Here is a 23,513-nt window from a genome sequence, read left to right as displayed (position 1 = left end):
CTATCAGAACCATACATAAAAGTATATATTTGCTATTTCTAAATGATCTAACAGTCGAATAGCACTAAAAAAAAAGTGCTCATGTTGGAAAACTAAATATGCATTCAGTATCACCACTGCCAAATCAGCTTTGGAACTTGTCTTTAAAAATCTGGAGCTGAAACCATGATATTTAGAATAAACTCCATGCCAAATCTTCATAGTGGAGAAGGGCTATGACTTTTCATACTCTGGTAGGTTGTTTAAAATAGGTGTATGCTGTGTATATGCAGAAAAGTTGTATAAAACTAAGCTCTGTGTAAATGAGCTTATGTTTGAAGGAACCCTGAGTGAATCTTTCTACAGCGTCACGCTGTGAGCCGACACCTCCCTGGTCACTGACCCTGTCGGATCACATTAGGATCCTACAACATTTTTACCCACTTCTACTATAGGAGCCAGGACACCTGTTAAGCCTTACATCCAATTATTCAAAGGAGTTCAATGTTCCGGCGGGCTAGAAGCGAAGCCAGGGAGTTGTCATGCTTCGCCACCCCAAATAAAAGAGTCTTTACAGGGAGTAAGACAGAGCGTCTGAAGTGGCATGGAGAAATTAGTTCTTGGCAGCAGGCACAGGGACAATCTGTTGGAAAAGATATCTGGCTGCAGGAGAGTGAGATGGGAAAAAGGGTGGAGGGCTGGAGGAGGAACAGCAGCAGCCTTCAGGGTCCATGCGGGTGAGAGAAGGAGGCACATGAATGACTTGAGGGATGAGGAAGCCTCCCACAGCCCCTCCCTAGTCGGCCTGGCCATCTGTTCTGGGACCGCCAGCAGGTGGTCACCATGAAGCTTGGGGACTGGCAGGCACGTTAGCAAACAAAGCCCTCGGCTGGCTGGCCCAAAAAAGGAGAAAGGAAAAGCTCCCAGTGGACCCTTGCTTTTGGGAAATGGCCAAGTCCCCTCCCTGGGTCTCACCTAGCTGAACAAAGCCCCTCCTGGCCCTGCAACCAAAATCCCCATCAATGCCCATGGGTCCCCCCGGAACTACTGCCCGTGTCAAGGATGAAAAACCTATGCTTCTGCCTTGTAGATACTTTTGTAGTGTGCAGCAAAAGCCTCACTTGAAGCTTCAGGATTCAACTCAAAAACAGGCAGAGCTCCTGGAGAAAGCTCACCAAGCTCCTTCCCCAAATCCACGTGTCTGTAACAGCTCCCTGCGTCCCCCTACACACACACTCGTTCATCTGGGCCTCTAGCAATCTCACCTGGGCCAAGATTGCAAGCAGCTGCAACTGCCTCTCTCCAGGAAAGCCAACCTGATCTTGGCTAGGGCCCCAGAGAAAGGCGATTCTTTGCTGCTAATGCCAGAGCGGTAAAAGCCACTAGGGAAACGGAAGGCAGAAAGTCAGAATCTGCTGCGTAGGATGACTTCCGAGGCACTGCTATCACTCTGACGGGGCCCAAATAGGCAGGAAGACGGGGAGGGGAAGAAAGGAGAGAAAAGCAAAGCTATGGCGTGGGCTTTGGGCTTTATTCGCAAGGTCTGGTTCCTGGCGCTCAGAGACCACCCAGGAGTTCTGTGTGATCGCCCCACCTTGGGGCCAGTTTAGGAACTGCAGCCTCTTGGGAAGCGGAGGGTTTACGGCAGTACAGTAACCCTTGCCCCCTGATAGGCCAGGAGGGTTCAAAGCTTTGCTTTCCTCAGTCCCAGTTTCTCCTGGTCAACGAAATATTAAACGGAAAATTCCAGTAATAAATGACTCATAAGTTTTAAGCAGCTTGTATTAGAGTAGACTGTTATAATTGTTCTATTTTATTAGTTGTTTTTAATCTCTTAGGGTGCTTAATTTTTAAATTAAACTTTAATATATGTATCGGAAGAAACATAGTATATATAGGGTTCTGTACCAACTGTGGTTTCAGGCATCCAGTCGGGGATCTTGGAACCCTTCCCCTAAAGATAAGGGGGACAGAGGTACATCAACTGCAGTTACTCAATCAACTCCTGGCTTTGTTTCTTGCCCTTCAGCAATAAAATGCCGGGCTCTGAGAGAAGGTGCTAGATGCTCCGTGATCAGTATGAAGACCACCCTTTGACAATGCCAAGACAGCACCCCACCTGGAGATCCCTCCCGTGGGCCTGTGCCCCCAGAGTCCCGTCTCATGTACTACGTATTCCGTGCCCCATTACAAGCGAGCTATCATTTTGGTACGGGAAGAAAAGGACAAGGAGGCTGTCCAGAGTGAGGAGGGCCTCTCATAGAGGGAGGGCAAGCGGGGACTCCTTGTGGAGGTCCCTGGCTGTTGGTGACACACAGGCACACAGGCCCCAGGAGGGAAGACACCAGAAGCAGGAGGGGCATCCAAGCCAGTGTGGTCATTCTATCACTTTGGCCAGGGTTAAATCTGGCCCTGACCTTCATTGCTCTAAACGCAGACAAAAACACTGAGACTCCTTTGCTGATCCTGGCTCATTTGTGAAGCTGCTGCTCCTCTCACAAGCTGTGCAAGAGCTGCAAGAGACAGCATATCCAAAATCCGCACCTGCAAAAGGGCACCAAGGCACTCCCATCCTACCACACACTAGGAGACGAGGGGCATTTGCTCCCCAAAGGGACTTTCCCTTGGGACAGGGAAACCTGGAGCCCCACCTATAGGCACAGCACAGGTTCCTAGGCCCATGGGCTACATAAACCCTGCTCTGTGCTGCTCTGCCCTTGCATCAGGATTCAGCCAGGAGTAGAGCCCCCAGTGCTTGGGGGATGACCCAGGGCACTCTTTTGACCTCCTTCACACTAAGCTCCTTCACCTCCGAAATGAGGAGTTTCAACTTGCGGTGGCTCCCAGCCCCATTCACATTAAGACTGTCTGGGGAGCTCCGAAACATGACCTGGGGTCCATCCCAGGTCCATTCAGTTGGAATCGCTGAGGATGGAGCTAGCCTGGGCATCCTTATTGTTTAAACCTCTCGGTGCTTCTCCTGCAAGGCCTGGTACTAGTGCTCTGGACAGCACTCTGCTGCAGTAAGTCTACTGTCCCACCCTGCTGGCAGCTCTCTGCTTCCAGCAAGAGGCCCACCCATTCCTGAGAGCAGCAAGTCTCCCACCTGCACAGCAGGAGGGAACCAGGCACCTTTTGCTTCCTGGCTCCATCTGGAAAGGGGATGAATGGGAGGTCTCAGGAGGACTAGATGGTTGTCAGGGCCTCAGAGAACTTGGAGACCAAGCACTGAGAGCAACAAAGGTCATTCATCAGGGGAGGAAATAGTCCCTCCTCCATTTACTCAAGCCCGATTTGCCAACCTCTGTTCCCCTGCATAATGTGCGGCAGTATTCACACCTGGGAGGCCAGAGTGGCTCACCTCTGTTACTTGGTAGCTGTGTGGCTCTGGGCAGGGCACTTAACTTCTCTGCCTTAGTTGCTTCATTCACAACTGAAGATAAGAAGATATTAATTATGCAGATGTCCTTGATAGGATTGCAAGGAGGATTAAATGAGTTAATATAAAGTCTCTAGTACAATACCTGGCACACAGTAAACACTCAAAGAGTGTTAAAAATTATTCATCAGGAAGGTTCCTGGGGCTGGCTAAATTGTGAAGCATTAGGTTAAAGATCAACAGGTTCCTTTTGGTTTTTGGGGGTTTTTTTGGTACCGGGGATCAAACTCGCGTCCTTGCACTTTCAAGGCAGGTGGCTGAACCACTGAGCTAAATTCCCGGCCCGTCAACAGGTTTCTTTACTGTAAGACTTCTCAAAATGACAATATTAACAAGGCACGTACCACAAAGAATGGGAGGATTGAATGAATTAATAGATGCACTCGCTGCCTTGTGCACATAATGGATCCTTCATAAATGTTAACTCTAGGCTTAAGTTTTTGTTTTTGCTTTCTGGTCCTGGGGATTGAATGCTCTGCCGCTGAGCTATGTATTTAGTATTTTGTTGTTGTTGTTCATTAAATTGCTCAGGCTGTCCTCAAACTTTTGATCCTCTTGCCTCCACCTCCAGTATCCAGGATTACATGCATGTACTACTGTGCCCAGGTACCTTTGAGTGTCCTTAATAAGCACCATAAATCAACAAGACAGGGAGTGCTGGGGCAGCTTCTCCCTTAATTATTTGTGCTCCTTTTCCACAGAGTGTATTTCGGAATGAGGGCTCCAAGCAGCACGCTCTGGGAAAAGTCACTAAGGGAATGGTCGGTCATCTGCTTTCCAACTCTTACCAAGGGATTGAAAAGGACACGCATGGGCCCGGGTGAGAGCAACGAGGGTTCTGTTATCAGGAATGGCACATTGGGGAAGAGACGTGGTGGGTCTTCCTCTCCTCCCCTAGCTTTCGCAGCCCATGTGCGTGGTGTCCCCGTGGAGACCGTGTGAGTCTGTGATTCTGTGGAGCTGATTCAATTCTTGACTCTTCCATCTCCTAATGAGGTGGTCTTGGGCATGCCACCTGGCCTCTCTGAGTCTAGCATCTTCAAGTGCATGATGACAGGACAGGGTTTATAAACCTGACAATGTGTAAAGTCCCTTCTGGCTCTATGTATGTACATTTCTCCCATAGTGAAGGAGGGAAGAGGAGAAGGAATAACATCTAGTTCTTGATCCCTAATTCTAGATTATTTGAAAGTTGTTTCCAGAGAGGTTCCAATGCCTGCTACCCCTTAGCCCATGTGTTCCCTGAGGACTGAGGATGCTAATAGAGAAAAATAGTAATGTGCTAAGCTAGACTCCTAGCCATCAAGTGATGGGGGAGAGAAAGGTGCTCATATTAACCTCTGTGCATTTGAAGAGATCATTAAAAGCCCATTACACCAAAGAGCTCTGCTTTTAAATAGAATTATGGTGACTACCACCCATATTTTCTAGACCAAGCACCAGGCCCTACGCTATCAGAAAGGATTTTTAATGCCATCTGATATAAGATGCCATCTTGAACATGGAATGTGAAAGTTCACCTCTCAATTTTGGTAGAATGCAGATGGCTTGTTGGGAGACAAGGGACAGAATAGCTGCAAACAGGAGTGTTTCTGGAAGCCCAGGTAATATGACCATCATGCCCAACACCCCTGTACACCCAACATGCCACACAATGGGAGCGTTGCTCTTTTCCCATCAACAAAAGCAGCTAGCCTCGTACTTAGCATTCATTCCCACGGAGGCAATAAAAACCACACTGGATGCTTGGATTGGCATCTATCATGCCCAGCCAGGTCTAGTTCTGTTCCCGGGGCTCTGTCACTTTCTTCTAGGCTTAACTGCAATATTTACTTTCACCGAATAGATTGCAAAGTAACAATGTCTCCCATTTAATTTATTAAACCAAGACACATTAATGACCTACTTGGAAGTTTGATGTCTTCACAGCAGAGCTCCCAGGCTGAGAACTTCTCAAAGAAAGAGTGAGCTGAGAGCATTGGCCTGGCCCTTTGTCCTGCACCTGTTCTTAATTTCCTGCTGTCTGTTGTCCCTCTGATAAGTGTTGAAAGGGGAAGAAGTGTTATTTAATTGCTGTAAAACATCAAACAAGCCAGTGGAAGGTTATCTCCTTCCCAACCCCTCTATTTTTTTGGTTCAAGATTTTGTTACTTAGTTATTGACCCTGCTACAGTGGAAGGAGAGGTGGCCCCATGTGGGTAAGAGCTGCCTTTGCAGGGAGTGGAGGAAAACCAAAGTGGTGGGAATCAAACAGGGACTAGGCACTCAGGCTAGCTGCTGAGCACAGGCAGCAGCAAAGTCAAACAGCTCTTTCGAGGTGGGAAAGGTGGGAAAGGTGGGGGAGGCATACAGGATCCAGACAAAATAAAAAATTATTTAAATCCCACCTTTTCTGCCGCCAAGGTCAATAGGTGCATTCAGATCCCACGCAGCCAGCTGCAGGGAAGTCAGATGTGCCTGAAGAGGATGGGCCCAGTACTTCTTCTTCCATTCAGTCTTGAGATGTAGCCAGGGCAGTCTTTGGTCACCCCAGTTAAAGAACATACAGAGACACCAGCTGCTCACTGAGTTGCCTCGAATGGCAACTATTTAGCTGAGAGTCCAGGAGCAGCTTGTTTTTGCTGGTGGGACTCATACTAAAACTATAAGCAAAAACAAAAACAAAAAAACATCAAAACTGCACAGTCCCATTAGAATCACCATGTGTGTGTGTGGGGGGGGACATTCACAGCCAGTGGCTATTTCTTGTATGTGTTATGAAAGGGTGGCTATGTTTTTAAATGATACATGAATTTGTGATCCATGGTTTGAGAACATTTACAAGACAACATAGAACCAAGGAAATGAATTTAAGGGTAGCATGGGCACTGCCTGGCTCTTCCTTGTCCACCTCTTTCCTTGGAAACCGTCAGGGTCATGGATTGTAAAGTAGAGGTGGCAACAGGTTTTGTAACTGTGTCACCAGTGGAGGCAGAGTTCTCCTGAGCCCAATTCTGCGACCACTTCTTCCTCTTCCATCGAACAGGAAAAGGGGACACAGCCATCTTCCGGTGAACACCCACCCTGGCCTCTCTACCCTGCACACAGGAGTCTAAAGATAAGCTGACACCCAGCTTGGCTGGGACATCAGACAGTCACGGGTTCAGGTTCCATCTCACCCAGGAGCTCCAGGCTGATCAACAGCTCAGAAAAACATGAAGCCAACCAAAGTTCCTGACTTCTATGTTTACAAGCAGCTCACCGCTGCTTTAACTGCTGGTCCCTTCCCTGCATCTCCCACTCCACCTTCTAAACAGTCTCTGGACTTTTGCTTATCATTGGTGCATTGATAACTGGATGACAGGATGGACAGATCAAGGCAGCTCAGCCCACGGAGAAAGTTAGTTGGGGCTTGGTTTCTGATTTCCCACCCTCTAAAAATGTACCCGGAATGGTGTGTGTGTGTGAGCCTGGAGGAGGGCGAGGAAAGGAAAGCTGCGGGATTGATTATGGCTTATTAAACTATTGGAACACAAGCTGAATCATCATAGTCAAAAAATAAATAGCTGCAGCTTGATGCAACACAACTCCCACTTCTCGCCGGCTCCCGTTTGCTCCGCATAGCACAGCGTAGGCAGAGCGGCTGTGCCAGGCTGGCAGGCCGTGCTGACTGACAGGCTCAAGCAAGGGGACAGCGGGTCCCTGGGCCTCCACCCTTGGCTGAGGCCCTGGCAGCTGCTCGAATTGCATCTTGGGCCTCAGGTGCAGCTCACACACCTGCCTTCGTTCGCAGCTGCATGGAGAAGCGGGGTCCTCCGCCTCCCTTCGCTCTGTAGCTTTTCCCTGGTGCTGCACCTTGTTCCCTGCAACCCAGGGCTGGTCCACGGTGGACGCTGCTTTGCCAACTTGTGTGACTAAGAAAATCACAGGTCCCAGGACAAGTGTGGACACCACCACAACCACCACTACCCCCCACGCCAGCTGCCCGGAATGTGTCGGGTGAGAGGCAATCGGAGGGAAAGCGGCGCGAGTCCTCGCCCGCGAGTCTTGGGGAATCTGGGATCACTTCACCCTTCACGCCCCCGCAAGCAGGTCCCTCTTCCCGCTCTCCCCGGGGACCCGCGCACTCGGCCCGGCCCGCAGCCCTCCGCGGTATTCTCCTCCGGTCTCACTCCAGTCCTCCTACAGGACCCGGCGGGCGGGCGGAGCGAAGCCGTGGTGACGTAACTGGAGGGGGGCGCTGTGGGGAAATGTGCCCAGGGGCTCCGGCCCGCCCGGGCCAGTCCAGCGAGGCCACCCGCGCACAGGGCTCAGTCCGCAGCTCGGCGCTGGCGGCTCGCGGGCCAGGTCGGTTCCTCAGCGCGCGAGGAGCCTGAGGGGCCGGGAGCCGGGACGCCCGGCATCAGGCACCCGCCAAGCTGCTGCGCTCCCTGGCACCCGGGCGGGTAAGGGACAGCCACTGGGCGCTGGCGAGCCCAGATAAGGCACTGCCGCGGAAAACCAAGGTAAAGTGTGTGTGCGTGCATGTGCGTTGTGTGTGGCCGAGAGGCAGACGGAGAGATGCAGGGAGCGAGAAGCGCAGCTGGGCACCTGTGTGCGTCTGCGCTGACGGTCGCGCGCCCATCCGTGCGAAGAGCACAGGTCCCGGTGCACGATTCTCCGCCCTTGTGCCTGTCGGCGATGATTGTGTGACTGTGTGGGAACGAACGACAGGGGTGTCCTGGCGTAAGTCGGGGGCTGCTGGTGGTGCGTGCGCCCGTGTGCTCGGCGCGTGCCCTGCAGCCCGAGCGTCCAGCGGTAGCTATGATGGGGGCAACTTCTTTCCGAGCCACTTGCAAAAGAGCCCCGCAGCAAGGCGAGCGAGGCCAGCGGAAGGGATGTGTCGGGGCCACGCCGGGCTCCCGCAGGCGCGCATCTCCGAGATCCCGAGCTCTGAACCTGGGAGTGGCAGGCGCGGGGGCCCCGGGCGGAGAGAAGAGGGGATTCCCCGCCTGGCTGGAGAGGCGGATGCGGACTGCCGTGGGGTCTCACCTCCTGCCTCTGGGCGGAGACCATAGTCTGCCTAGACCGCTGGTCAAACCCCCCAGGCAACTGGCGTCACCTCCAGCTGTCCGTGGCACCTCGGTCGCACTCTGTTTAGAGCCTGGACGTGCTGGCACTGTAGTCTTCGTTCACTCTCCCTACACCTTCCCGGAAATCCTTTAGGAGACCCTGCTCTGAGGGTCCGGAGTTGAAGGAGGGTTTTCACAGCTCCAGCTCCGCTGTCCCCCCCCCCCCCCCCCCGCTTTGGCCAGCACCAGGGCTTTTCCCAGGCGCTCTAGCGCTGCGGTGGCCCACACCGAATTGCTGTCTCTCTGCCAGTGGGGGCTCCCGGCTCAAGCCCCAGAGGCCCAGCTGGTTTACCGGCTAGGCTGGAAGGGAGGCGGGAGTGGGGGTTAAATGCAGAAAGATGCTGGGAAGACAATAACCAAAGCTAAGTAGGATTTAGGGGCACCCGGATGTCAGGACCCCATTCCATCTCTCATTCCTGCTCCGGAATATAGGAAGGGACCACTGTAACTCTCCTCTTCAAAAGAGCCTGGCCATAAGCTCAGAGTAAACCAACAACCAGGCCATTCCCTGTAGCTAATAGTTCTTAAACTGGAAAAATAAAGAAAGCAGAAAATCAGACTTCCTAGTACATTTAATTTAACCACAATTCAACAAGTATTGACTGCTTAGCATTTGCAGTCTACTTGCTGTGGGACAAACATGAAGCAGAAGGCTCTCAGAGACCTTAGGCAGCTGAGTTCCTTGCTAAATGAGACTCACATGATTCGAGCTTATTTCTTCCTGGAGGAGCCTCTCCCAGCTCCATCTATCACCTCTGCTACCTTTACCAGGGCTCTGAACCCCATCTCTTGCTGCATCTCAAACATGCTTCTCAGCCTATTTTGGGGGAAAAAAAACCCCAAAATAACCTGACCCTCATGTACTTTGGTCCAGGAAAAGGCACAGCTACAGCTGGAAAATGGCATCTGACCTTTCCTCACATCCCCTCCATCATCATCATCATCATCCCAAGAGCTCTAGATGGGGCTTCTGTGGCCCTGGGGCTCTTCAGCGTAACCCAGGCATTAGAGTATGACCATTTGTGGTATAGATTTGGGCCTCCAGCAAGGCTAAGGGTTAACATACACTCCAAGTGCAGCCAGCTGAAATAGAATTCTGGATCTGTAGAATTAAATAATAGGTGAGATGGTTAAAAACGATAGTGGAAACAATTTAAGTTAATCCGGGGATACTAAAAACAGCTTCTTTACAGCCTCTGTAATAGCTGTCAGCTTATGCTTTTTTGCCCAATGCAGACATGAAATCCTGGGTCCCCAAAGTACTTTGAAAAATGGATTGGCCACAAAGCCCAGACTCTGCAGACACTGCGATGGGGGATATTAGCACAGAAAGAGTAAGCAGTGTGCCTGGCAATATGGAATGAATCACAAGCAAAGGTGGGCAGGGATGCTCTTGTATTTGTTTTTGCCTAAATCTCCTTTACCTGCTTTGTCTGTGAGCATTAAGCATTCACTCTCTCATCTATTCGCAGGCACCAGAAAAAGTACCCTGTGTGGGGAAAATGTGTCAGCCAGATTCCTTATTCCTACTATGTGCTGGACACACCACCCCTGGCATCTTCCTTCTCCTGGACTGACTTCCTGCCCTGTCCTTTTGTTTCACTCTCATACACTCAAGGCCCAGCTCCAAAATCCCTCCTGTGAAGCTTTCTCTACATCCCCAAGGAAGAAAGGAATTCTTACAGCCTTTTTTAATATCTCTGTGCCATTCACACCCTATATGAGTTGCCTTCCTTGGCTGTCTCCCTACTAAATTTTCACTCCCTAGAGGGTACCAGCCTGTCTTTGTGCCCAACACAAAGAAGCCCTCAGCCATGTATTTCAAATGATCGTAGATAAATCATTTAAGAATGCAATGATCCATTGCCTTATATCTTAAGCCAAGCCAATAGAGCAATAATTATTTGCTCAGCAAGCATGGAGGTAACACTGGAGTCAGTTGCTTTCAACCAAAGCCCACTTATCAGCCACTTGTTTTCCAGTCTGTTGAACAGCAGATTCGCTGCCATGAAAGGCAGAGGAGATGTAGGGCCAGGTGGCCTGTGTTCAAACCCCAACTCTGCCAACTATGAGAGTGAGCTCCTTAAAGCCTCTAAGCCTTGACATCCTCATCTTTAAAATGGGGATAATGTCCCACTTCTCAGGATGATGGGGAAGATGGGAGGGTGTGGGAATGAACTGTCTCAGAGTTTGGAACCTTCTGTATACACTAGAGAGAAAGGGTCCCTCAACTGGCTCCTGTTTTGGCCTTAATCAGGGAATTGCAGCCAAATCCTCTAGAGTGTTAGAAATACTTTTTGGAGCAGCACCCTGGTCGGGGACTTTAGGAAAGGGCTCTCCTCACCATGAGGCAGACAAGTATCAGGGACTGGAGAAACAAGAATGGAACAGACAACATCTACACTAAAGCACACATTTAAAAAAAAATTTTTTTTTGTGACAAGTTCTCAGTATGTAGTTCAGGGTGCCCTTGAACTCACTATGTGGTCCAGGCTGGCCTGAAACAAGTGGCAGTCCTCCTGCCTCAGCCTCCCAAATGCTAGAATGACAGGCATGCCCCACCATGCCTAGCTTCAGACTTTTATTTCTAATACCACAAGACCATAAATTGATTCATCATGTAGGCAGATTTCAATAAACTGAAGATAATGAGATGGTGGAGGAATAAAGGGGAGAGGGCTCAACACAATGCTAGGTGTCTTCCCATACCTTCTCTCATTTAACTTTCACAGCACCCCCGTTTCAACAAAGGAGAGTCTGAGCAGGAAAGGGCTAGACATGAGGCCGCATGGGCTCAGCCATGGAGACCAGGACTGTTCTAACTCTGAGGTTTGGGGTTTTTCCATTTCTAGGATTGAGAATGGAACGACTCCTCAGCAGGCAGCAAGTCAGCATAGATTTCTTCACAGGGAAAAGACTCAGGATACTAGAGTCAGACACTCCCACCCCAAGGTCAGGCACTGAAATTCTCCAAGCTCTGCCTTTTGGCAGTTTGCACCAGTCAACTACTGAGGGGTCAAAGTATGCGTTCTTGAGGCCATGGTCATCCCCCGCATGTGCGTCACCAAAACTGATGGCTGAACCCAAGCCCTTCCCCCACTGTGAAGACGGAACCCAAAAAGTCTGCACACAGACAAGGATAGGCTGGCAGCTGTCATGCTGATGTAGAAAGATAGCACGTTTTCCAGTTTAAGAGTATGTCTAAGAGGATAAAGCAGAAAAGCGGAAAGCTGATGAAAGCTTAAAAAGCCTGTGACTGATAGGCCCATCTTCTTTCCTTCCAGATGTCACAGTGGATCCTTGGCCTCTGGGGCCCACTGCAGTGAGAATAAGATCTCCAGGCTGGCTGGCTCTAGACTAAGAGGCAGAGCAACCATGGAGATGGCATATGACCAACTCAATGGGACCCAAGCATGGCTGGCCTCTCCCTTCGACCTCAATGGCTCAGTGGTAGCACTCAACAACTCAAACCAGACAGAGCCGTACTATGACATGACCAGCAATGCAGTCCTCACGTTCATATATTTTGTGGTCTGCATCATTGGGTTGTGTGGCAACACACTCGTCATTTATGTCATCTTCCGTTATGCCAAGATGAAGACCATCACCAACATTTACATCCTCAACCTGGCCATCGCAGATGAGCTCTTCATGCTGGGGCTCCCCTTCTTGGCCATGCAGGTGGCACTGGTCCACTGGCCCTTTGGCAAGGCCATCTGCCGGGTGGTCATGACTGTGGATGGCATCAACCAGTTCACCAGCATTTTCTGCTTGACAGTCATGAGCATTGACCGTTACCTGGCTGTGGTCCACCCCATCAAATCAGCCAAGTGGAGGAGACCCAGGACAGCCAAGATGATCAATGTGGCTGTGTGGGGAGTCTCTCTGTTGGTCATCTTGCCTATCATGATATATGCCGGGCTTCGGAGCAACCAGTGGGGGAGAAGCAGCTGCACCATCAACTGGCCAGGTGAATCTGGGGCATGGTACACAGGGTTCATTATCTATGCTTTCATCTTAGGGTTCCTGGTACCCCTCACCATCATTTGTCTTTGCTACTTGTTCATTATCATCAAGGTGAAGTCCTCCGGAATCCGAGTGGGATCCTCCAAGAGGAAAAAATCTGAGAAGAAGGTCACTCGAATGGTGTCCATCGTGGTGGCTGTCTTCATTTTCTGCTGGCTCCCCTTCTACATATTCAATGTCTCCTCCGTCTCTGTGGTCATCAATCCCACTCCAGCCCTTAAAGGCATATTTGACTTTGTGGTGGTCCTCACCTATGCTAACAGCTGTGCCAACCCCATCCTCTATGCCTTCTTATCTGACAACTTCAAGAAGAGCTTCCAGAATGTGCTGTGCTTGGTCAAGGTGAGTGGCACAGATGATGGGGAACGGAGTGACAGTAAGCAGGATAAATCCCGGCTGAATGAGACCACAGAGACCCAGAGGACTCTCCTCAATGGAGACCTCCAAACCAGTATCTGAACAGCTTGGAAAACAAAAGCAAAGAGGAGCCAAGCTCTGCCTCTTGGCAATGGGCTCTATCCTCATACTCCCTTCCTCCCATCCATCACTGCGGCTTCTAGAATAAAGGATTGCTCAGCATGAGACCAATTCAGAGAATACGGTTTGAGCTCCTCTGATTGAATGATAGTGTCTCACATTGATTACCTCCCCCTGAAGGTGACATTTAAATGCAGGCAGACAATTCAAAGTCTGGAGAAGAGGAGATCATGCCTGGGTGTGACCTTGAGATATGGTGAAGTTCAACAAAAATAGAAAAAAAAAAACTACCTATGTGTTTGTGTGCTTAAAAACCAGTATGTAATCTTGTGTTCTGATATTTATACTTGTATTACTCCTATCTGTTCTTTGTACAGTCATTACCTACGTTTTCTTCGTTAACAGATGCAAGTAGTAAAGTCAACTGTGCATAGTATATACATGGACATTTACCACAATATGAAACTAAAGAAATGGACTTAACATGAAGCCAACAGTTTAAGCTTTAGGGATCTCTCGAGCAGTGTGGTCATATGGTCATGATTTTGTTTCAAAAAAAACCTGAAAGTAAGATATTTTTGTAGCCTTTCTCTTAGGAGGGCCCCCTAAATTGTATAGACTTCCAGCCTCACATAATCTGCCTCTGTCCTAGGGTATTCGCTTCATTAAGTTCAGGAAAGTTTGGTCAAAATAAAGAGGAGATGAGAGGAGATATTTGAAGACCCAAAATATAAAGTCATGAGTTTCCTCTTCTTAAATGCAGTTATTCATTTACCCCAAAGGACTTAAGTGGTTGTAGTCATCAATCATTGTAATTATCAAGACAAAGCTGGCTTTGTTATAAGATTGCATTTTTTCTTCTCAAATTGGTTTAATCTTTCTTAGGAAGCCATGGAGAGAAAAACTCACTAACCTGAAAGGAAAAAAAAAAAAAAAAAGACCGTGATTCTTGTGGGGAAACAATTTTCTCTCCTTCTTGCCATGAAAATAAATGAGTAAGAATGAAGCAAAATTATACCTTTATGAGAAACTATGAATAAGTTTTTTCTGTTCATGCTGGACATGACTTTCTAATGAGAGAAAATGGAAATGTAATTCAACACATCAAAGGGTTTTTTAAAGGACTTCATACAAAGCTAGGCATTAAGAAAATCACGATGCATATTAAAGACCTGAGGACATTGTTCTTAAAACAAAAACACACATCAGCCAATAGATAGTCAGCATGAAGGGGATGTGCAAGTGTGTGTGTGTGTGTGTGTGTGTGTGCGCGCGTGTGTGTGTTGAAAGGAGCCCCATCTTTCACAGGTATTGCTATGCTACCTTCTTCACTGACTGTATACCCATTAGGCATTGTATCTTGAATGCTATGAACTCTCTGAGCTATTCCCCCAAGGACTTTTGTTCCCCAAACTGTAGACAGGTTTATGTACAAGTGATAAGAAGGGACAATGTCTATTTCATGGACTGATTGCAGTTTCCAGGGTATGGAGAAATATACACCCAGTATTTGCAAGATGCCACCCTCTCTGGGTTTATATGGAAGAAAGTATGACTTAACACCTTGTACATAGATTTTTAAAATGAGCTTTCCTCTGCTGGCTCCCTAAGCAAGGGTTGTTTGAAGGTCAGAATAACTAATTGTCCCACCTGTGGCTTCCTTGTTAATGCACTGCTTTTGTTCCCTCTGCCTATATCTTTCACCTCATTCCCCAAAGTACTTACTGTGGCTTAAAAAATATGTTCCATAAGATTTATGATAGACAAATAAATTCATGCAAAAATAAAAAGAGCTGCAATTACAAAAAAGGACTATAGGGAAAGTTGTTACAAAAAATGCATGTGGTAAAATTCCACACTGTAGGGACAGGGGGTACTATAGGTAGGGAAAATATAGGATGAAAGCCTCATTGAGCTTTATTAAAAGTTAATAAGGCAGTTTTGACCCCTGCAGCCAGATTCTAGCAATTAGGAGGGCAAAGGCAGCTAGACTCTGAGGAATTAGACAAACTTCCTAGGTAGCACTATTAACATAAGAATCGAAAATTTCCCCTTCACTTAATCCTTTAGCCTAAACTACTTGTCCATAAGGGCCCCACCCATAATCTTGCCCTCCACCAAAGGACAGGGAAAGGTCTCAGGGTTGGAGAAAATCCAAGATTAGGATGAAAGACAAGCCAGAGAGCCAATCAGATTCCAAGAGCCCAGTGGGACAAAGATCTCAATAAAAGGAGCTGCAGACAAGAAATCCATGACCAATTCACTTTCGAATTCAACCTACTCATTCTGAGTAGCTGTCTGTCATCCTTCTTTTCTGCCTTTCCCATCTTTAAGTAAATTGTCATCTTTTGTTTCACACTGATTGTTTGATTCTTTACCGACACTGGCTTGAGGATCTCCGGGAGCTGCGTGTTCCAGCAGAACAGTGGCTTGCAGTCCACCCCTGGACGTTGCAGTGTGGCATGGCACGGTGTGGTATACAACCCTCCCCAGACATTGCAACATCATTACTAAAGGCAAAGTCAGCTACAAGCTCAGCTCAAGGCTTGCTCCCTGGCAGTTGTATCTAATGGAAAGAGATGTTTTAAAAATAAAAGCAAGCAAAGAAAGAAACACTATAAACCCAATTTTACCATTATTATAATATGAGGTGTCCCAGGATCTTTGAATGTGTGCTGGAGTTTTATTGTTTTTTACTTAGGGAAATCATTCTAGGAGACCAAAACTGGTAGAAATTCAAGGCAGTTAAGAATAATCCTATAGTGTCTATGTTCTGGGGACCAGAGAAACTACCCCCAAAGCACTGACAACCTCAAAATCAAATTCATACCCAGTATCTGGGGCCATCATCCATCAACAGGCTGATTTATTTGAAGGCGAAAAAAGGGACCTTTAAGATCAATGCTTATAATTCCACCCAAATAAGTAGTCAGTGAAAATAGCATTTCCACTCTACAGAGGTGTGTTCTCTATTTTTTGAAATATCTATTTCAAGGATGACTTGCTCTCTGGTTTTCTTTTGCCCAAAGAGGGAATAAAGCTTTTAATGTAAATGCTATTGCAATTTTAATTCAAAAATTTAATCTTAGCTTCAGCTCAACATTATGACGATAAATCTGCTGGATGTTAAGAGAACAAAAAGAAATGCATCCCGTTGATTTTAGGGTATCACTTCCATTAATGTAGGTAGTTAAGAGCTGATTAAACCTTTGTAGACTTAGTGAGAAAAGTTTTGGGAAAGATATTATGACAACATGGCCCGAATTGAATGTTAGTTTGTGTTTCAGTAACACAGCATTGAGTAACATTGGAGTTGGAGTTGAAATTTTGGTGAGGTTCATACCATAGCTTGGAACAATTTAAAATGCAAAGATTGGGCCGGGGATTTAGCTTAGTGGTTTCGCCGCCTGCTGTGCAAGTGCAAGGACATGAGTTCAATCCCCGGTACCAAAAAGAGAAAAGAAGATGCAAAGATAGAAGATGGTGAAATGGAATGCAAAGAGGGAAATGTGGGCTGGTGGATGGGATTTCCAGAGCTGGTTATGAATTGGAGTCTATTTGCTTGTACAATCTAATCTCCTGTCCGTGAAGGAACATGGGTATTGCTTGCCAAAGCTTGCAGCCCCAGCTGCCCTGGATAGGAGAGTCACGGTGGAAAAGTGTACAATCTGGTCATTGGGATGGGTAGGAAGAAAGGGGCTGTGGAGGTACGTGCTCCCAATCAGCTCCAACAGTGGCTATTCGATGAAGACTGAAGTTGCAATGGCGGGAAGACAGGAGCTTGGGCCTGGCTGAAGAAAGGTGACAACATCAGAAGGTTCCATATATGGTCAGGAAAGCCTGCTTAGTGTTTCTGAAATGTGTATTATCGTAAGAATCACAACAGCTTAGAAGCAGTTGCACTTCTAAGTGATGACTTATAAGCAATCACTTGTCTCCTCCACATTTTTGCTGGATTCAAAAACATTAAATTTCCCATCAAACATTCTATCAAAGCAAACCTTTACCTAGTTGCTTATTTTGCTTCTAATATATGAATTTCTGGGAACAGTCTCCTAGGCAGAGCCTCTAATTCTTTCTATTGGCTCACGTAAAAAGTAGGCACTAGGGTCTGTGTTCTACTCACAGCAGAAAATCTTCTGTAGCTGCATTACTGACTCAGGGACCATTCGGCCTGGAAATGACATCCCAAGGACAAGCTTTCACACCTGCCACCCTCACTGCCACTTTCAAGGCTGCCTAGCCCTTCCTCCACTTGGCAGTGGCTGAGCACTGGCAGATACCTATTTGTTCTCTTGTAGATGTCTCTGCTTGTATCTATCTGGACTGTGCTTAAAAACAGAGCTAAATATTAACTAAGACCTAACCAAGCCAACTATAAAGCATTATTGATTCTCCTAAGATGAGAAGTGCATGTAATGTCATTAGAATGAAATGCTGTGGCCAGATCACCCAGCACACTGAACACCTGCCTCCTGTTGGGCACAGATTTTAAGCATGAGAGAGCTGAGGGCAGAGACTCAGCTTCAGTGGGTGGAGACGCAGGAGGTGACAGGCAGGAAGGGACAGGCTCCATTTTCCATCTTTTTTCTGACATTATCAAAGGGATGGACAAGAGGGAGGAAAGGGCCTCTTGGCCTGGATATTGGTGTCTAGAAACAGAAAAGGGATATTCTGATTAGAGATACTATTGCCCTATCACTTCAGAAAAGCCTGTAAGAAATGCGATACGAGGCCCACTTACAAAGCAATCTGAACTGTCATCCCATAGCCTTTCTGCCCCAATTATTTGGTGCTGGGAGCCTCTAGTTGTTTAAGGATAAAGGTCCCTTTGCCGTAGAAGTCACTGAAGAAGGGAGGCCTGGGTGAGCTCAGCCCGAGAGCGTGCCGGGTCTACCAAAGAAGACTGCTTAAGCCCTCGATGCAGCTCCTTCAAAAAGCTGAGTGTGGACTGGGGAAACAGGTCAGTGGTTCCAGCCCCCCAAAAAGAACAGATTGCAAAGTGGCAAGTACAGGGGCCCTGGAGGGAAGCTGCTTGTCTCAAGAGAGAAAGACCCACCATCAGCTCTCTGAAGGCAGCTAGCAGTCACCTCACCAGGTCCAGCAGGGCAGCTGCGGTGCCATTCCTACGATAGCCAGCTCCGCTCCTCAGTGGTACCACTTCCTCTGTCTCTCAAGCTCCTGTTCCCAGGTGAGGGAGAATGTTCATTGCCTACTGAGTTGATAGTTTTCTTCTTGGTACCAGGGATCGAACTTGGGTCCTTGCACTTGCGCAGCAGGCGGCGAAACCACTGAGCTAAATCCCCGGCCCAAGTTTTCTTCTTTTTAAAGAAGAAACCCAAAAGGCCCTCAAACCACAAAACTTTGAATGGTAGCCAGCACCATCTCCCCTCTCAGGAGGAAAGAAGTGTTCTAAGGCTCTCAAGTGCTCCTGTTTGTGCTTTCACTCCAGTTTGTGCTCCCAAACACACACATACACACAAGCTCCCGAGACTGTACACACATTATGCCGGTGCACTGGTGCTGCAGCAGAACACACGCAGGATACATGGGATACACCCACATGTGCAGGGCATCCTCGAATGTGCGTGTGTTGCGCATGCCCAGACCTGTGAGGCACATGTGTGACACTCATAGGAAACGTGTGTGTGACACATGAGATCCTCCAATGGCTTTCCGAGGAAGAACAGAACCATAATCTGATTAACTCACTGAGTTACTCACTTTTCATTTTTCGAAATTCATTTTTTCCTAGGCTGACGCCACCATGGAGACAGTGATGTACCATATCAGTTAATTTTTTACCCAGAGGATTCTGTACCCTGTCACAGACTGCAGGGCTAGCCCTTGTCAGCTGTCCCAGATACAACAGGCCACCTCAACTAAAAAAATTAAAAATAAAGAGTGGGCAAAAGGGTGTGAAGGGCAGACAACAGATCATCCAACTAGTCAAACAACTCAAAGCACCACTAACAGCAATGGTCTTGCAAATAAGAATCACAGATTAATTCTTAAATATTTCCTCATCAAGGACAGCATCTTAATAGATACACACACACACACACACACACACACACGCACACACACACCTTAGTGAAAATCTAAGGAAACCTGTGGTGCTTAGCCAACAAGAAAATGAATGGCAGTTCTCTTCCTCCCCCATGAAGACACCTCCACACAGACTGTCTGAAACATAAACATGGCCCTCCCCTGCCACCATCCTACTGTAGTCCACTTCTATGGCTCGCCATTGAGCTATCAGGTCCTCCTGTTTGCCTTCTGTAGTGCACCAGGGAAGAGTACTGGGGAAGGTGCGCCCTTCTTGGACGAACAGAAGCTTGATCTCCAGCGTTCGTGCATGAGATTAAATTAGCTGAGCTCCAGCTGCATGACCAACCTGGCATGCTAGACACCAAAGGAGTGAAGCCTTGGCTTGAATGAAGATGTACTTTGGCTTCAGCTTCAGCGTTCTTTGGCAGATTAAGAGTCTCTGATATTTCTTCCAGATCCCTGGTGGATGGGCAGCGGAGGTGACAGACACCACAGCTCGTTTCATTTTCTTCTCCTCTGCAACTTCACCCGGCCCCCTTTTGCTCCCCTGGTTCCCAGGGCTTGTCAACCCGAAGCAGGAGAGGTCTATCCTCAGCCACACTGCGGGGCTCAGCGACCAGCTGCCCATGTAGCTAAAGACATCGTTCTATCTGGTCCTTCAGTGGAACATTTCTAGCACAGCTGAGCAGGCACAAAATCTAGTTTGCTACCAGCAACATGGTTCTGGGCTGTTGGGCAGACATGAAAATGGGTACTTACAGGGTCTGGATTTTGAGTGCTTATGTACTGCCTCTAGTACCCATAAAAGTAAAAATAATTGTGGGAGAAAACCAAGTAAGGCACAGATGTAACAGAAAATTTCGACAGGAAACCCTTTTTTCAGAGACTGGCTTCACCTTAAAGAGTGTTAAGGAAGCCGGGTGTGGTGGCACACACTTGTAATCCCAGCTCCCTGGGAGCCTGAAGCAAGAGGAGCCCAGGTTCCAGTCCAGCCTGGGCAAGTTAGTGACTTAGTGAGACCCCGTCTCAAAATAAAAGAATTAAAAAGGGCTATGGGTGTAGCTCACTGTGAAGGCCTTAGGTTCAATCCCCAGTACCAAAAAAAAAAAAAGAAGAAGAAAAAGTATCAAGGAAGCTGGACACAGTGGCATACACCTGCAGTCACAGCTACTCGGAAAGCTGAGGCAGGAGGGTCACGTGAGCCTAGGAGCCAGCCTGGGCAACATGGTAAAAGCCTGTCTCAGAAACAAAATCAAAACCCAAAATGGTTAAGGTCAACAGAGGCCCAGGTGTTTCCAGAGAACTCAAGATAGGAAATGGGTTTTGCCTTTGTGCTGAGAGTCTCAGTCTTTAAAATTCAGCACATCAGTTTGTTTCCTGGAACTATGTCTTCCCCGTTTTTCAAAACACTGATCTCTCTAATAGTTTATATTCTAATTTTTAAAATGATTTCTCTTTTTGAAAATTCCACAATACCCCCTTTAACCTGGAGTAAGGTAGCCAAGGATGTAGCTCAGCAATGGAGCATTTGCCTAGCTGCACAAAGCCCTGGGTTCAATCCCTAGTACAAAAATAAATAAATAAATAAATAAATAAATAAATAACTAGTAAGAGACACTTTGTTTTCTAAATGCATTTGGGAACTGATTTTGAGGGGATGAGCCAGCAGAAGATTTGAATCCTCTAGGTCAATGCTCCATGCCCAGATTCACTGTGCATTTCCCTCCTTTTGGTTGCTGAGTGCTCTCTGACAGCAGCTTAATACATAGTTGAGCAGGAGGAAAAGACTCAGAACAATCAGCTGATGAAGACTGGTTTCCCATCTGTTTCAACTCAGAGGAGGAGATCAGCCAGCCCAGCCAGTGAGTGAAGTCCCACGAGCAGCTGCCAAGCTTACTCTTTCCAGATTGTCAGAGAAAAGCAACAGACACTTGGACTCCACAGAATGACTGGACAGCCTTCCCCAGGGAAAGTCTGTGTTCTCATTCCCAACACAACGAGAACATCTCACTTGTAAAGACTAGTGCGTGGGGTGCAGGGAGCTGACGTTCAGAACTCACTTAAGGTAGCTGAACATGAACTGTGCTCATTTCCTAGCCTTCTTCCTCCTTATTTTATAGTTAACTTGTCTACCACTCTCCAGCTATGCCTCACCATCACACCACAGTGGATTGTTCCAAACAGGAGATCAGTCACTGTCATCAATACCACACATTTTAATACACATGCTTCCCCACACACAAGAACACTCTCTGGATCTTTAGAGTGGTGCCGGTATTATTGTATTTTATTTTGTTCTGTTTTTGTTGTTTGCTTTTTGTGGTACTGGGATTGAACCCAGTATCTTCAAGCTGAGCTACACACCCAGCCCTTTTAATTTTTTTATTTTGAAACATGATCTCACTAAGTCACTAAGTTGCCAGGTGTCACGGATTGTGTTTGGATGTCCCGAAAAGCCTCATGTGGTTGGGCCGGGGATTTAGCTTAGTGGTGCTGCCGCCTGCCTTGCAAGTGCAAGGTCCTGAGTTCAATCCCTGGTACCCCCCCACCAAAAAAAAGGCCTCATGTGGTCATAGGTGGGCCTTTTTCAGAAATGGCTGGATCTAGAGTGTGTGACGCTGGGACTGATTCATGGTGCAATGTAGGATCGGGGGGACTAGGATTAAGGGTGTGAGTGCTGCCCACACTAAGTAGCCTAGAAAAGGGATAGAAAGAGCTTTGGTTGTCTGCCTTGTTGCTTTGCCATCTTCTGCCCACCATGAACTGTTTCTCCTCTGCAGTGCCCCTCTGCCATGACACCCTGCCTTGGAGCCAGCCAATTATGGACTGACACCTCTATAAACTGTGACCTAAATAATAATATAAACTTTGAATGTCAGATATTTGCCTCAGCAATGAGAAAAATTGGCTGTTTTGTGTCTCTCTTTCAGAAGGTGGTAAAGATCATGAAGTGGCTCTCTGCCACCCCTTTCTTTGAAGGGGCTAAATGGAGTTTTCCTTCTCCTTCCATACTCTATGAACACAAGGAAGCTGGGACATCCAGGAAAACTTCCCACAGCCCTGGTGCCCAGTTTCAACTATGTGACTGATTGATGGTTTTCACGTGAGAAATATATGCACACAATGGTCCATTGCCAGACTTTCTACATTCTTTTATTAGTATATGTTTGTAGTACAAGATGATTACATTGATTGTGGGAGCTGGTACATGTACATAACACACCTTAACTCCATTTGTTCCCCTTCTTTTCTCCTCCCCTCCCTCCCCCTCCCTCTATCTCAACCTTCTACATTCTTAAAGTATTTTGGGTGAGATTATTTTTGCTACCACAGCATCCCTGCACTGCAAATATTTAGATGATAAAATTGCTTTTGCTTTCTAATGAACATTTATGATTATATATGCTTCTCTGTCAGATAAATTTACCTCCATGTTTACTGTCAAAAGAAACAAAAACTAATGCTAGAACACAAGACATAAAGATTTCTTTCTGATAGTTAAAGAAATTTACAAGTGTACTGTTTTTATTAAGTGCCTTCCAATGAAGTCATAGTCTGAATGGAAGGGACTTAAATCTGTTCATTAGGCTAGCTATGTGAATTGATCTGTCTTAATTGTTTTTCTCATTGCTGAGACAAAATACCCAACACCTAAAGTTAAAGGAGGAAAGGTTTATTTGGCTCACAGTTTGTAGAGGTTTCAGTTCATAGATGGCTGGCTCCAAGGCAGGGTGACATGGCAGAGGGGCATGGCTGAGAAGAAACAGATAATAGTGTGACTAGAGTCATTTATAGCTAAATGGATGCATATCAAGGCCATACTCTTAAGTGAAATAAATAGGACACACATGTGTAAATACCAATAGTTTCACTAGTGTGAGAAACTGATAGTGTAAACAAGAGTTAAAATGATTAAAATGAATAACTGATAATTTGAAATAGGAAAAAAGTTCCAAAGATGAAGGGGTGAAGAGAGGGGAAGGGGAAAGGAAAAGAGGGAAAGGAAAAACTATGAGAAAAGAAAAAAAAAGGAAATGAAATCTATGTAAATAGGGAAGGGGGGAGGGGGTGAAGGGTGCACAGGTAATGGGGGAAAAAAATAAGAACCAAGATATATCATGTACAGGTACAAACACCCAATGATAAATGTAAATGAATTGTATACCTAAAATGTACCAATAAAAGAACTACAAAAAAAAAAAAAAAAAAGAAACAGATCATGGTGGGCAGAAGGCAGCAAGGCAGCAAGACAGCAAGCAGCAAGTGACAAGTGGCAATAACAACTTCTTTCTGTCCCTTTATATTCTATCTAGGCTACCTGGCCTTAGGGTAGGTAGCACTCACACACAGAGCTATGCCAAACCAAATAGTAGACTAATTTAGTAATCACACACCCTTAATCCCAGCATCACATACTCTAGATCCAGCCCCCTCTGAAAAAGCCCCATCTA

General features: G+C 47.0%; 2 protein-coding genes across 11 annotated transcripts in view; one reads left to right on the top strand and one right to left on the bottom strand.

The window, feature by feature from the left end:
- The window catches only part of Slc39a11 (solute carrier family 39 member 11), a 486,128-nt gene that overhangs the window by 449,706 nt on the left and 12,909 nt on the right, over window positions 1-23,513 (bottom strand). For 9 of the 10 annotated variants that reach the window (XM_087208172.1, XM_087208169.1, XM_087208167.1 and 6 more), the window contains exon 2: window positions 5,806-6,060. In XM_087208172.1, coding sequence (XP_087064298.1) covers window positions 5,806-5,962 — 157 coding nt within the window. In that variant the 5' untranslated portion in view covers window positions 5,963-6,060. Of the gene's footprint in view, window positions 1-5,324; window positions 5,453-5,805; window positions 6,061-23,513 lie in introns of those variants that run through there. The other variant, XM_087208165.1, reaches the window with a different exon arrangement.
- On the top strand, window positions 7,363-15,369 carry Sstr2 (somatostatin receptor 2). The gene is made up of 2 exons (XM_004860569.4): window positions 7,363-7,902; window positions 11,793-15,369. Exon 2 carries the CDS (start codon window positions 11,884-11,886, stop codon window positions 12,991-12,993), a length of 1,110 nt encoding a protein of 369 aa, XP_004860626.2. The 5' UTR covers window positions 7,363-7,902; window positions 11,793-11,883; the 3' UTR covers window positions 12,994-15,369.

This window comes from Heterocephalus glaber, unplaced genomic scaffold, assembly GCF_053883595.1.
Source record: "Heterocephalus glaber isolate CG9 unplaced genomic scaffold, H.glaber_assembly_v1.0 deba00000937, whole genome shotgun sequence".
NCBI classification, from domain to species: Eukaryota; Metazoa; Chordata; class Mammalia; order Rodentia; family Bathyergidae; genus Heterocephalus; species Heterocephalus glaber.
This window is presented reverse-complemented; position numbering and strand designations above follow the sequence as displayed.